We start from the raw sequence: 15,987 nt of genomic DNA on the forward strand, positions 1-15,987 counted from the left end.
TCCTACTTTTTTTTCGTTCACCCTATGTTTTTTATTAAAAAATATTTCCTCCATTAAAAACCAGAGGTTCATAAAATTAATATAGGTACCTTTAATATTGTTATTTTTTCCTACTCTACCCCAACGCTTAAATTATATGAAAAAATGGGCGCATATGTATATAGGTGTTTTATAATAGCAAAAACAAAACTATAGTCCATGTGAAAAGAGTATATAAAAATATATATATACACTATACTTTGAGATGAAAAGAGTTGATTATGGATAAGATTTTTTATATATATTTAAAAAAAAATTGTTTATGTGACATGAAGTTCAAAGAGGTAGCCATTAAGAATACTCAACTAGAAGCAAAGATACAAATTATCTCTTAAGCAACTTATCTTTTGTAACAAAAAAAAAAGCAACTTATCTTATGGGGATTATATTGAAAACAGTTTTTTTTTTTAATGGAAACTCTGCTTTCATTTTTATATTTTTTGGTCACCAAACTCTACTTGAATTTATGTCTATATACATACACATGAAATTGTTCCTTTAACATAATTTTTTGCTAGGTCGATTTTTGTTTTTCATGTATATATGCACAATCAAGTAGACAGTTATACCAGTACATACATAGTTAGGTACTCTATGATCTTATACCAGTTTATTTGGTAAAAGGGAATGTTTTGTTTTCCCCAATGGAATTAATGATATCAAGACAGAGCCACATACATTATTCTTTGGTAAGAAAAAAAAGAAGTAAGATGTTTCTAAAAAGCTTATATGAACAAATAGTGATGTTAAAATGAGACTACTCTGCCCATTTAGCTCAGCCTACGTTGGTTTGCAAGTACTTCTTTCAGCTTGACCTTTTCTATCTCATACTTCCTATACACATCGGCTGCAACAGTTTGTCTACAAATTGGTTGACACTCAGGATTGAGATACTTGTCTCTTGCTCTAAATTTCTCATACTCAGGATAGCGAAATGGCAAATCATGGTAAATTATGATCTCACTTGTCATCTCACGGTTAATCTGATGATCATATGGAGGCCTATCTTCATTCTTTGGTTTCTTTGGACACTTCTCCAAATGACAAATCAAGCTCTTAGTCCCATGTGTTTTAGTATTGATCACCAACTTGGTTCCACAGTGGATGCATTTGCCTCTTTCTTTGCCATCATCTTCAACCCCAACTGACACAATATCTTTCCACACCTTTGAAGTTAACTTTCTCTTCGGTGGAGCATTTTGAGTTGCTTGAGTTGTTGATTGAGTTTCACTTTGATCTGTTCCATGCATTTCTGTCTCTTCCTCCTCATTCCCATCAATTTCTACATCTATAGCACAATCTTCTTCATTCATATCCATATATTCACTTTGAGCATTAAGCCTTGCTATCAAATGTTCAGTTTCTAAGTCCATTCTGCAAAATTAATAAAACAGATTTGTAAGTGTTTATGAGTCAACAAACAGTGAAGAAACAAGCTTTAATAAATTCTCGAGAAGACCCTAATCAAAAACAAGAACATACTACTCACATAACAATCGTTATTCTCCATTAAGCACACCTCGTGAGCTTGAATCAATTTAAAAACATTTGTCTCATTGTCGAGAGATGAGAGTTGTATTTGAGATAGAGGACCTGTAAAACAGATTTGTAAGTGTTTATGAGTCATCAAGTTCATCTCAACTTAATAAAAACCCTACTAAAAAAGCCAAAAGTCATGGTTCAAACAGCCAAGCAAAACAGTAAACTCAAACTACAAACTGTCAAAATAGAACAAGTCACAAAACATGAGGCAAACATACATAAGATACTTACCGGTTTACAAATAGAACTGAGCTTTGTAAGTAATCCAAATTAGAGTCCGGTACCCACCTGTGCCATTAAACATAATCCAAATCAGCAAACAAACACAAATCAAGACATGAGTGAATCTACACACACCCCAAAAATGATCTAAGTAAGTAACAAACGTACCTTGTGAGTAATTAATTGGTTCTGCTGCAATGGATTCGAAACTCTGTAGCTAGAGAATGATTATATTGTTCCCTAAACCGTTCAACATATTAAGAGAATTCACATTCGAGCACTCAAAGAAGTACCATTCATAATCAGATTTGTCACTCCCAGAGTCCAAGAACTTTTCAACAGCGCTCCTTCTGAACACAACTCGTTTCCAAGAGGTCTAAACTCTTTGTGCTACTCTTTTCAACACTGTTTGCTCCTGTACAAATCAAACAGCAAAATTAACACAAAATAAAAATCACTAAACAACTCTTAATTACTCAAAACTGAATCCAAAATCACAAAGATATGGTAACATTAACTAAGTATAAGAAGAGGTTCATCTAAAACTAAGCACTAGTACTACTCGCAGTCGCGGAAACAACAACACTAGAGCCAATTTTGATAGCCCTTTTCTTCAAACCAAGCTTAACCCTTGAAGGGTTTGGATTGTTACTCCTTAATCTCTCAAACCCATGAAACTGAGGGACGAAAAAATCGAGCTTGTTTGGTGATTTTAACAAAGTATCCATCGAATTCGAGCTTACCCTTGTTTGGTGATTCGAGCTTTAGCTTCGTGGAGAACTGGAGATGGAGACATCTATCGAAAGAGAGATGGAATCGAAAGAGAGAGACGAAGTGAGACGTCGACGTTTTAGTTTTTAGGTTTAAAGTTGAGAAATAAACGGGCTACCCGTTTAATTTTAGACATACCCATTACGCCCGCGGATCTAAAAGAGTGAACCCATTTAAGTTTTTTATTTTTTGGTGTGTTATTAAATGGGCCACGGGCTTAAATTTTTAATACTGACCCGTTTAGACCCGCGGACATCCGGCCCATTTTAACATCACTATGAACAATTACAACTTGATGATCCGATGTAATGAAGACTCAGATGCACTTTTGACTCATTTTAACGCAATTAGCTTTGTACCTTTTTTTTAGTGGATGGATGCGTACGTATAAAACCCTAAGCAACACACGTCGATCCATTTATAAGTCACCACCAACAAAGAAAACTTTTATTTAGTACTTAGTTGTTATCTCATTTTGACAAAAAAAAAAAAAAAAAAAAAAAAAAAAGTTATCTACATCATTGGTTTGAATTTGTTACAGAGATTATATATGAATAAAATCAGGACAAATAGCTTAACAATTTTAAATTAAAGGAACTTACCGTATAAAAAAAGTACTTCGTCATAAAGTGACAGAAAGTGAATCAATTAAATCGAATTAAAAGGGTTTAAAATATATTCGGCGTACAAAGTATGGTCTCGATGCAAGACACTTATAATATGTGGAAAATGTCAAAAATATATGTATATTGGAATTGTGTAAAAAACCATTCGAATAACCATCTTTTTCTTTTTGTGTTTAAGATTTTTAGCATTCTTGATTCTCAGCTCATAATTCGATGAAATAACAAAAGCACCTTTTGCTTCCCTACTTTACGATAAAGCTAAAGCATGAAAAAAATGAAGTATTCAAATATGTTTTTTTCTTTTGTTTAACATACAAAAATGACTTTTAATATATTTTCTTTCTTAAATTGGTAAAAAAAAATTCTGATAATTTATATACATGGTTTTACATAAACTTAATTACACACTTAGAGTTATTATTATTCTTTTTTTTTAAATGGTACTATGATTATTCGTCCCTTCATCCAGAATTAGTTAATCGTTATATCGAATATGAACAATTGAACATCCAAATACTAAAAATAAAAAATAAAAATAAAAAAAAATAAAGGTAGAGAGAGAGCGAGATAGACAAAATGGTAGTGTTAAATACATCATTGACATCTATCTATTGCTCAATTTGTTTGTCTCTCTTCTTCTTTCTTTTTCTCCAAAAACAAGAGCCAAACTAAAAGCATAGAGAAGCAACTAATCTAAAAATCTTTCCAAATTCTTTTACTAGAAACAAAGAGAGGCGATGAATAGAGGAGTGTTGGAGAGTTCGCCGGTACAACACCTCACGGCTGGAAACCCTAATTGGTGGAATAACGTCAGCGGCGGCTTGAGGCCACCACCGCCGTTGATGAGTACTCACCAGCCACCACCTACAACCGCTTATCGTCCAAGTCTCTTGCCGAATTATTTTTCTTCTCCGACTTCCTCTTCATCTTCTTCTTCACCTTCTTTGCCTCCTCCTAATAGTAACCCTAACTTCTCTTCTTGGCTTGAAATGAGTGATCTGCCTCTTGACCAGCCATGGAGCCTTAGTCAACTCCTCATGTAACTCCCTTTCTCTCTCTAACTCTCTCTCGTTAGGTGTCCTAAGTAAATGGTTTTGAGTTCTTGGATTTGTTTTGTAATCTAGTTCGATCTTATGAAGTTTCTCCTTTGTTTTTTTTTTCATGTATATATAATATACTTATCTATCTTAAATATACACAAACAGGATCTAATATGAATATTGTGTCTTTGAATGAAGGGGTGGACTGATGATGGGAGAGGAAGAGAAAATGGAGATGATGAACCGTCATCATCATAATCAACAGCATAGTTACCAAGAGAAGAATATACAGAATTGGGGAGAACAAGTTTTGAGGCACCAAGCTTCGATGAAACAAGAGAGTAACAATAATAATGGTTATGGAATAATGTCCTCACCGAACTCACCTCCAAACAAGTCATGTATTACAATTCACAACACCAATGAAGACAACAAGAACAACAATAACATTTGTCACAATGGTCTTAACTTGTCCGAGGTTGGTCGAAATAGTTAACTATTTAGATGAAGATATAATCTTTACCAAATATATTTAATCAAAGTCTCCATATTTTCTTATCAATGAACAATTTTTTTTTTCTTTGTCAATTTGTGTTCATTAAGAGTAACAGCTCAGAGATGATTGGGTCTTCTATTGCAAATAAGAAACCAAAGCTTCAGGTTCCTTCATCACAATCAACTCTCAAGGTAACTAACTAAAACCCCTATGTCTTTGTTTCTGCCTCTTGCTGACATTTTAAATAACAAAACAAATGCACAAACACAAAGGAGAATATGAAACAAACAAAAGAGAATGGGCACAGAATAAGCTGCATGTGTGTGTGATTGTTACATTTTTGTCTTTATCGTGTGTCTTCTTCTTCTTGATCCCATTATTCTTTTTCTCTTTCTTTCCTATGATTTCAACGGTAGTTACGCTATCCTTTTTGTTAGTTTTTATTTTATTTATGAAATATAGAAACTAAATCTGTTTTTCAGTTTGATTCAGTTTTAGCTCAGCTTTCATTATCTAACAATTTTTTATATATACATTATCGAAGTTAATTATGTTTTCTTCTTCTTGCTCTGTTTATTTTGTCCTGTCTACATTAATATTCGTATTGTTGTAACAACATAGATATATATATTATTTTGATCAGTTATCAAAATGTGTCATTCTTTTTTCTTTTTTTGTTTGAATCTTAGATCAATTTTTGTAGTATGTTTTATGATCTCTTGGTTTATCACTTATCAAAGGTAAGAAAGGAGAAACTTGGAGGCAGAATCGCATCTCTTCACCAGCTAGTATCTCCCTTTGGCAAGGTATAATTACGTATTAATCTCCTTTTACTAATTCTAATTTCTAAATCAAAATTTAAATTGTCACTGTTTGGCTGATTGATCCCTTTTATTTCAGACTGACACAGCTTCTGTCTTGTCGGAGGCTATTGGATACATTAGATTCCTCCACAGTCAAGTTGAGGTGACTTGTCTTTTCCAAACTACCATGCTTCTTATTTCATTTATTTCAAGACAAATATTTCTTTCGAATCTTCCCTCACAACTAAAACAAAAATAATTCGTGTGTGAAACCCAAGTATGGATTATCTGGAGTTCTTTTTGTTTTCCTTCTATATTCATTTTTAAAAAAAAATTATTAGAACAGAATAATATAAGTAATTGCGAGATTAGTAATTGACACAACTGCTTTCTCAATATTTTGTTTGTTTTCAAAATGTTCAGGCTCTAAGTCTACCATACTTTGCTGGTACTACTCCCTCGAGGAATAATATGATGCAAAAACATGTAAGTATTAAATTAACCGCCTTAGTTACATGTATAATACACTTGCATGCATGTATTTCTACTTACACATCATATAATGGGGGGTTTTAAATGTATCTGACTGCTAATTATATTTGATTCCTAATTATGTGTATAGGCTCAAGGAAATTTGAATGGTATATTTCCTGAGGACCCTGGTCAGGTACGCATACATATTTATGTTATTTTCTAGTTTTATGCACTTTACTTTTCATTGGATCAATTAAATACAAATCTTAATTTTTTTTAAAAAAAAGTTGACAGCTTTATTCCAAAAAAATCACCCTTCTTTTCCTCTATACTATTGTTTGTTCTCTTAAAAGTGAAATGACTAAAGTATGGTCAATAAAATAAATAAAAAGATGACATTACCAAACTTTCTTTTTCAGTCCTCTATTTACCTTTCATTATACCCAAAAAAGCCACTTAAATTATTTAGAATATTTACTTTTCTTCATCAAAGTATCTTTTGGCAAATGATCGATCTAAATCAACTTTTGCAACCAATAATATCACCATTTTGTCCATATGTGTTACTTATGCGTAGTGTGGGCTGAGCCGCCTTATATACAAAATTTTGGATTGTTGTGGAGCGGGCCGACCCGTTTCATCACTAACACTAACACTATACTATAGTTTAAATATTTTGTTTCCAAATATATATGCTGAAGAAATCTTTTTTGATTTGGTGATCAGCTTGTAAATGAGTATCGCATGAAAAGAGGAGTTTCATCGTCATCCAAGGACAACCAGAATTCAAATCCTAACGAAGAACCAATGAAAGATTTGAGAAGTAGAGGACTTTGTCTTGTCCCAATCTCATGCACACTCCAAGTTGGTAGCGACAATGGCGCGGACTATTGGGCTCCGGCGTTCGGATTCACTCTCCAGTAACCTATTTCACTTTCTGTTGTTATTTGAGTTTTCGTCGGCCAAAAAAATTTAGTAGATGTTATAACATCATGAGCAACCAATCTATTTGAGAAAACAACAAAAAAATGAGCTTCCTCTAAGATTGGTTGTTCATGATGCGATGCTAACACAGACTGGTTTTGGCCTTTCGCCTTTGAACATTTGCAGTTGACGAGTATGAGATGGCCTATTTTATCATGTTTTTTTAATTAATCAGAACTTTATCTATTCTTCTCTTAATGAACTAATGATTGTTTTTTAGTTTTATTATTGGTATGAGCGTGCAGAAAAAGTTATTACGTATCAAAATTGAAGAGCTCATATTTGATACGTATATTTTGGTGATGGCTTGTGGAGTTTATATATTACTACATTATACTTAGCATCAACAGTAATTATTCAATGAGAGACTAAAATCTTAGGGAAGGTGTATTGAATTTGATATTTTAGGAGATTTGCTAAGATTTTAATATTTTAAAATTTTGGGAGATTTGAATGTTATTTTGGGAGATTTTGATATTGTGGCAGACTTTCTGAGATTTGGGTTTTGGGATTTGGTGAGATTTGGTGAAATTTGATTATAAATATTAGGTGATTTTAGAATATGAAAAGAAAAGAAAAACAGAAAAGAAAACAACTTGATTCAACGTCATGTGAAGATTCACATTTTAACCAACTTCACTCGATCACACTTTGGTTAATTTAAGAAAAAAAAAATAGACATTGTAGTTAAAAGGAAAAAAAGCATTTCTCAATAAAAAGTATTGAATAAAAAAAAATAAACTAACAGAAAAGTTGAAAACAATAATATAAAGCACAATAATAATATTGTATCATGATCTCATATTCATAGCATCTGACCACATGTTTTCCGCTATGGTTGCTCTCCAGTTATTAGCAAGCATTCTTTGTTGTTCTTGAGTACCATGAAGCTGTTATTCTTCATTATTCTCATCATCAAACTCTTTCATCAGTGTTAGTTCCTTCTGCATTTCTAACATCTTCAAACAAGTCTGAACGACATTCTCGATGAAGATAATTATGTAAAACAACACAAGCAAGTACTAACTCTACTTGTGTCTTATATGGAAAGGGTGGTGCATATTTGAAGATGAGAAATCTTGACTTGAAGATGCCAAAAATCCTCTCTACTACGTTTCGTAAGCTAGAGTGACGATAGTTAAACAACTCATTTCCAGTTACTGGATCTTTTCCTTGTCCCCTAAAGTATTGGAGATGATAGCGAGTACTTCGGAATGGAGCTAAAAATTGACGACGATTGGCGAATCCACAATCAACTAAATAATATTTTCCTACAATTTTAAATTTATACAAATATAAGTAATATAACTTGAAAATTAATAACAAAGAATATTAGTTTTATCATAATGTAATGACATACCTTCTGGAACAATTAATTTGTTGGTGTTCCTAGTTACATGCAGCTAACACATTTTGCGATAATTGTCCTTTTCGATTACGGTAGCTAGATGAGTCTTGTCTTGTTATCATTGCAGGGATATGAGTTCCATCAATATCCCCTACACAATCCTAAGAAAAATAGAAACAAAAGATAAGCTAGCCACATAGCTTTTTGAAATACTAGAAAACAAGCAAAAAAAAACAATCTCATACCTTAAAATAAGGATAAAACCCTGTGATATCCTTTATTTTTGTAGGCACTGCAAGCCCGAGTTTAGCCATATACTTAGGAGCAAATGCTTTTAATACCTTTAGAATTGTGTTGAAGCTCGTACTTATTGAGAATCTTGATCTCTGGAATCTATCTTCAACTGAAACATATCTTGAATTTTGCCCAACGATGAACAAAAATATGGCAAGCATTTCTTCAACTGAAACATATCTTGTGTCTTTTAAACCCATCTCCAATCTAAAAATAGAGCATAAATTCAGAAATGCTTCTGGGTCTATACGATACAAACGTTGAAAAGTGTCATGCTCCTCACGAATCAGTGCTCTTTGGATGTATTCATGTCCAAGTCTTGTAGCTGGTTTTCTTATCTGGCGTGGTATCTGCCGTACGGAATATTGAACATTCGCAATGATTGACAAAACCAGAATCATAATATCAATATCTGACTTGAAATTTCTCATTCGTTTTCTTTTTTCTCTAGTTTGTATCTTTTCACTTTCATGAACAATGCGATCCATTATAATACCCTACACAGCCACAAAGAATCACCTCATAAAGAAAACGAGAATCACCTCGTAAACAAAACGAGAATCATCTCGTAAACAAAACGTGTATTACACACACACACATCATCATATAGAGAAAGTTAAAATATAGATACATCATCAAACAAAGAACACATGTGTATTGCATAAAGACACAAAACCATAAATAATTATTGAAAAAAAGAGTACTCACGTACGATAAAGCAACGGCGGCGTGGAGAACAAATGAGGGAAGGCAGCAAATGATATATAATTCACCCTAATTTGGCCTTTAATTTTTTACCCGCCACAATATAAGAACCATATTTTACCCGCCACAGGAAAATGCAAGATACACATTTTAATTTATTCTATATTAATTACATAATTTTATGCAGTTTTTTTGTTGGGTTTTTTGTAAAATCAAAAGTACCTAAAAAATTTAAGGATAAGAGTAAATAAGCTCTAAGGATTCTCAAGATACAAGACAGTTTACCTTGTCTATGATGAAGTTCCAGATAACTTGAGTGAAATTGAGAACAAGAAGTTGTCTTTTGCCCACAGAGATATGATTTGATGGGCGATGAGAACTGGGAGTTGTCTTTCCCAGCGAATCGGTAACTAATAAACTAGTTAGGATTGTTCCTGTAGAAGATGAACTCGATTCCACATCAACAAATTTGTTTAGGATTTTTCCAGAGTAAAGAGAGAAGAGAGAGAGAAAGAGAGAGAGAGTTCGCACAAAAAAAAAGTGTCGACAGTGTCGAAGAAGTCTTTTTTTTTTTTTTTGTAGATCGAAGAAGTTTTTTTAAACAAATATTTTAAAGTTTCACTTTTACTAGGTATGATTTTGTTAGACATAGATTTTAACTAAAAATGTTAGAAAAGTCTCCTAGAATCACATTCAATAGATTTTTAAAAGAAATTTGTGTTTTTTTGAATAACAGTAGATTTGAAGTGAGATTTATAAATTATTAATTGAATAACAAGAGATTGTAAATGATTTGTAGAAATTTTACATTCAATAACATTAGATTTCAGATGATTTTTAAAAATCACCAATTAAATAACATGAGATTTAAGAATGCCCCAAAAAATTTTAAAATCCTTAGTTCAATACACCCCCTAGATTACTACTTTTTGTATGTTGCGAACTTATGCCTTATTATATTTGTTGCTCAAAAAAATAAAAACGTTTTCTTAAGTTTGTCATAGCCAAAAGAAAAAAAACATTGAAAACTCTTAAGTACTTCGAATTTAGAGTAACAGTGATATTTTGAGTAATGTCGATGATAAATTGATCAATATGTAACCGAATCCATCCCACCCAATTTGATCAATGGCATCAAAACTTTTAGTTGTTAGCAAATTTTAGGTAGTCTACATCAAAATAATATTATTCAGTTTTTGTAAAATACAAACGGAATTTCGTTGAATAGATATAGTAAGATTTATATGAATATAAAAAGAGTAGGAGTACGGAATACAAATACATGGTAAGTAAGCATAAATTCAGAGAAAGAAAAACAAAGAAAAAACAAGTTCGGAGTATCCATCCACATGTCAACTGAAATCCACCAACTGATTTATAAAACAAAAAAAACAGAGGAGTTTTCAAATTTGGACTTAAACGATGGAAATTAGATTCATTTCGGATTTAGGCCCGACTAGGTTTTTTACCTACTACGAATTCTCTATACTTCTCAAAAGTCTTGGATTGAGTCTTGGAGATCTAAGATGAAATTTATGGCTTAGCTTAGCCTTTATGTTATACAAATGAACTTAATTAAGGAAGACGCATTAGTTGGTAATAATTAATTTGTATGCTAATAATATACACCTTTGTAATTCCTTATAGTGAAGAGGCTTCAACTTAATTTGTATGCCAATTTCTTTCTCTCATCAAAAACATACAATTCTCTTCTCTCTCTATCTACAAATTGCAAGTTTATTCTCTTGTATTATTTTCTTTTGTTCATCTTACTAATACATAGCTTTTATGGCATTTTCTTCCAACAATTTTCACTACCATTATGATCCGAATAATGATAGTTTAAACCAATTTTTCAAGAGCAATTTAGTAACCAATTTGAAGTTGCTGAATAGGAAATTCCAGTCGAAAGGAATACACGTATATATATCGATAGAAAACGGGAAGAAGGGCACGAACGTTTGTGGAACGATTATTTTTCTGATAATCCGACTTACACAAAGAGGCAATTTCGCTGACGGTTTCGAATGAACAAGTCATTGTTCTTGCGTATTGTGAATCGTCTCAGTAAGGAAGTTCCATACTTTAAACCAAAAAAGGATGCAACCTTACGGAATGGTTTATCACCGCTACAACAATGTACTGCAGCAATTCGACTATTAGCATATGGGACTGGGTCGGACTCGGTCGACGAATATATACGTCTTGCTGAATCGACTGCTCGTAAATGTTTGGAACATTTTGTCGTCGGCATAATGGACTTGTTTGGCACTGAATACCTACGCCGACCCACACCAGAGGATCTTCAAAGGCTACTCTGTTATGGAGAACAGCGGGGTTTTCCCGGGATGGTTGGAAGCATCGACTGTATGCATTGGAAGTGGAAAAATTGCCCAACCGCTTGGAAAGGAATGTATTCACGAGGCACCGGTAAACCAACAATTGTTTTGGAGGCGGTAGCTTCACAAGATCTCTGGATATGGCACGCATTTTTTGGAGCTCCAGGTACTCGTAACGATTTAAATGTTCTTGATCAATCACCAGTATTTAATGACATTATTTACGGTCGAGCTCCCGAAGTAACATACTATGTCAACGGAAGTGAGTATAATTTGGCTTACTATCTGACGGATGATATTTACCCTGAATGGGCAACATTTGTTAAATCCATCCCATAACCACAACACCCGAAACATCGTTTGTTTGCACAACGTCAAGAAGGTGCACGAAAAGATGTTGAGCGTGCATTTGGAGTCCTGCAATCTAGATTCGCCATGATTAAAAATTCATCTCTTTTATGGTCAAAGGGTAAAATTGCATATTTTTTGAGAGCATGTCTCATACTCCATAATATGATTGTCGAAGATGAACGAGATTCATACAAACTCTATGACGAACAAGAAGATGGAACCGGAACTACTCCAGATCTTACGTTTTCAGTAAATATGCCTTCAAATCTTGAGGGTTTAGGTGATGGCCATACAATAATTCGTGATAGACAAGCACATCACAAATTAAAGGAGGATTTGATTGAGAATATATAGAATAAATTTGGACATTAAACTATGTATTAATTAAATAAAATGTTTGTGTGCTTTAATTAATTAAGTAATATGTTTGTTTGGTTTTTTTTTTTAAATTTTAGTTACAGTGTTTTTTTGTTTCATAAAAATTTGGTATTGTATTTTGAATTAGTAAAAGTTTTTTAAGTTTGTAATTTAAATGTTATTTTTTAAAGTTTTTATAATTGTAATATGTTTAAGATTATTATATTATTAAATCTTATGATCTTAAACATATTCTTCCAATAACAAACTTTTTAACAAAAGATCTTAACTAATGATCTTACATTATTTTTATAATATTTTTACTCTAAGAACACCCAAAAGTATTCTCCCAATACGGATGCCCTTAACACACCAAATATAGCTACGGTGGGACTTTGTAATATTTACTGAACCATTTCCTAAAAAAAACCTTAATAGTTGTGTGAGTTTTCGGTCCAGTTCAGACTAATGGACCAGAGACAAATTTAATGGACTTTTTGGTTGAAGAAAGGCCCATGAAATAAGTTGTTCTCGGTAATGTCTATATTTGGCTGGTCAACACTCTGGTTTGTCACTTAGCTGAAGCGTACGGGATCATTGTTATGTTGGCGGCCATAACGTTCGATTCACCTAGGTTATGGAGTGATCCGGCAAGAAAGCGTCCACAAGGTGTATAAAACAAAGTAAAGAGTACAGCAAATCATTGAGCGTGAGTAGCAAGCATGAAAGATCTAGAGAGACTGAGAGTAACAAAAACCTCATCTTCTCCTTAGCTCAGTTGTATAGGTTCTCTAGGAGTTTTCATCTTCCTAATCTCTTGTTCAGTTATAATCGTTCTATAAAACCTTGTGAGCTGGTTAGTAAGCTCACCAAAACGTACCTTAGCCACATTGGTCTTGGGAACTTTTAATTTCGTATTTTAATTTCGTATGTCGTCTCTTTTCTTTTCTGCCTCTCTTTTCTTCATCTGCAAACAAACACAAACTCAAAGATAATCAATCGTCATGATAAAAGAAGTTGAACACTTACAAATTGGTGTTTTGCAAAAGTTTTCGTTTGTCCTAATATCAACTGACGAAAAGAGAAGCCCAATACAGTAAAACCTCTATAAATTAATAATGTTATGACCATGACATTTTATTAATTTATAGTTAAATAAATTAATAATTATTATTTTATAGTATAAATTAATAAATTGTTGTAAAACACTTAGTGGACTCTATAGACCGGCCCATCTACAGTCCATGGTACACGGCCATACGGCCCATGTACGGTCCATGTTATGTGTCATGGCCTTTAGGCCCATTAGTCCATTAGCCTATTCTTATGTTGGTTTGGGCTTTAGCCTTTGTACTCCCTATATATTTGTAACCTCCATTCGATTATGATTAATAAGAACAAGAGATTTCGTTCCCTAAACTCTCTAGTTTCACAACACGTTATCAGCACGATAGCCTTAAACTCTAAAACCCTAAAGGCAGCCGCCGTTTCTCTCCTCCCTAAAACCCTAAAACCCTAATCGGCCGCCGCCTCTATCTCTTATCCTAAAACCCTAAAAACCGCCGCCCAAATTCGGCGATCAGCTTCTGTCCGTGTACGCGGCCAGTCCGGGGTAAGTTCATGTTCGAAGATCCACCCGAGTTTTGGATCCTATACGCGGCAAGTTCCGGGGTAAGCTCCTGTTCGGAGATCCACCCAAGTTCGGTTTCTGTTCAAGAGAAGGACATTGTTTGGGATCTGTTCGTGATTCAATCCATGTTCGCGGAAGCTCCTGTTCAGCGATCAGTTCGTGTTCAAGGGTGAGCAAGGTTCGTGATCAAAGTTTTATTGAAGTTCCGTTCGAGGTTCACGGTTCGAGGGTGAGTACGTTCGCGGTTCCTGACGTTCGCGGTTCCTGACGATAGCAGTTCGCGGTTCCGGACGAGAGCGGTACGTGAGCGGGACGAGAATCGGGTCAATAGCAGTACAAGAATCGAGGTTTGTGGTTCGTGATCAAAGGTATATCTGAGGTCTTTAGCTCCCAGATCAAAACCGGTCAGACCCAAACGGTGGAAGGTAAACCATGATCAAACTTCCTTAAAACTATATAATCGAACTTGAACTTTAAAGCTATTGAACCCTAAAACATCCAAGTATACAAACAAACAAATCTTAAGAGTTCTAATCCTGTAAAACTTTTAAATCGGTTGCATAGGACTGTTAGATTGTTTGTGAATTGCACCAAGATATATCAAGCTTAAAATCCGATTGATTGACTAATTGTCTATGCTTGCTTGATTATTTGTTGCATTCGAACCTAGAAATTAAAACTGTTAAAATCGAGTATTGTTCTAGGATTTAAAACTTGGATCATTCATGCATCATAATTAAAATCGGATCATTGTATAGGATGATTAGAATCGGATCTTGTGTTCTAGGATTGAAATCAGAAATTAAATCATGGATTAGGATAAGTTCCTAATTCAATTATAGCAATTATCTAAATCCCTTTAAAAGAATATTTGCTAAATCCTAGACTAAAAAGGAAAACTTAAGAAAAGGAAATCCTATCTAGAAATAAGGAAATTGTTGCATGCATTATCTATTTGCTTTTGTTGTCTTTGCATGCATTAATTTATAACCACGAAATTATGAGTAAAGGCAAGGCATGTTTCGGTCTCAAATACCGCATGACCTAAGACTAAAATGATTCCATGGTTCGGTCTTAAACACCGCATGGCATGATCCAAATGAATTACATGGTTCGGTCTTAAAAACCGCATGATATAATCGGGTGCATGTTTTGTAAAATCAAAGGACCTATGTGAGTATATTAAGGATGATAATGATTGCACTAAGAAAATATATATAAGGTGATTATGCATACGCACATCTTGTTGAGAGTCTCAAAGACCAGTACCTCACAATAGAGAATCCTCTTGACCTTTGGACAGAGCTTAAACGCAGATACGGACACCAACAAACGGTGCTCCTACCAAAGGCTCAATTCGATTGGAAGAACCTAAGGATCCATGATTACAAATCCGTGGATGAGTATAACTCTGAGCTTTTTAGGATTGTCTCACTCCTTAGGTTGTGTGGTACTGAAGTCACACAGAGAGAGTTACTAGAGAAGACTTTGTCTACTTTTAGTACTCACAATATAGTACTTCAACAACAGTACCGTGAAAATGAGCTGTTGATGAATAGTGCTATGAGACCTCCCGGTACAACCCCATTACCGGAAACACAGAAGGTTGATGTGGCAAAACAGAATGAGCCTAAACAGCCTAAAGAGCCCAAGGAGACCAACTACGTTCACAGAAAAAGACACTATGGCCGTGGCCGTGGTGGCAGAGGACGTGGTGGTCGTTGGGGCCAGGCAATCCGTTTTGATGGTTACGGCCGTTGTGGCCGTGGCCGCGGTGGTAGGGGCCGTGGGTCCTTTAAACCGCAAATCAAGGCTAAATTGGTTTGTCACCGATGTGGTATCACCAAAAGAATGAGCAATTATAAATGAGAAGTGCAATGAAGCTCACAAGGTTGACATGACAAAGAAAAATCCTAAAGAGCCTAAAGAGCCAAAGAGACTAATGAGTCTATCTATGTCCATAGAG

General features: G+C 34.1%; 1 protein-coding gene and 1 pseudogene across 1 annotated transcript; both read left to right on the forward strand.

Moving 5' to 3' along the window:
• Positions 1–3,663: 3,663 nt before the first annotated feature.
• LOC104768050 (transcription factor bHLH133) lies at positions 3,664–7,183 on the forward strand. The gene is made up of 8 exons (XM_087502965.1): positions 3,664–4,239; positions 4,439–4,718; positions 4,844–4,927; positions 5,477–5,542; positions 5,637–5,702; positions 5,963–6,025; positions 6,162–6,206; positions 6,740–7,183. Exons 1-8 carry the CDS (start codon positions 3,938–3,940, stop codon positions 6,935–6,937), a joined length of 1,104 nt encoding a protein of 367 aa, XP_087359091.1. The 5' UTR covers positions 3,664–3,937; the 3' UTR covers positions 6,938–7,183.
• A 3,949-nt stretch (positions 7,184–11,132) lies between these two features.
• On the forward strand, positions 11,133–12,022 carry LOC147921059 (uncharacterized; annotated as a pseudogene).
• The last annotated feature ends 3,965 nt before the right edge of the window (positions 12,023–15,987 follow it).

The sequence above is a fragment of the Camelina sativa genome, chromosome 19, assembly GCF_030686135.1.
Source record: "Camelina sativa cultivar CO46 ecotype springtype chromosome 19, ASM3068613v1".
In the NCBI taxonomy this organism is placed as follows: Eukaryota; Viridiplantae; Streptophyta; class Magnoliopsida; order Brassicales; family Brassicaceae; genus Camelina; species Camelina sativa.

Excerpts from the sequence above, each read along its gene's own strand:
- LOC104768050 (XM_087502965.1), top strand. The coding sequence starts at position 3,938 with ATGAATAGAGGAGTGTTGGAGAGTTCGCCGGTACAACACCTCACGGCT. Across the intron at positions 4,719-4,843 it reads ATGGTCTTAACTTGTCCGAG|AGTAACAGCTCAGAGATGAT; the intron begins GTTGGTCGAAAT and ends GTGTTCATTAAG. Across the intron at positions 5,543-5,636 it reads TAGTATCTCCCTTTGGCAAG|ACTGACACAGCTTCTGTCTT; the intron begins GTATAATTACGT and ends CTTTTATTTCAG.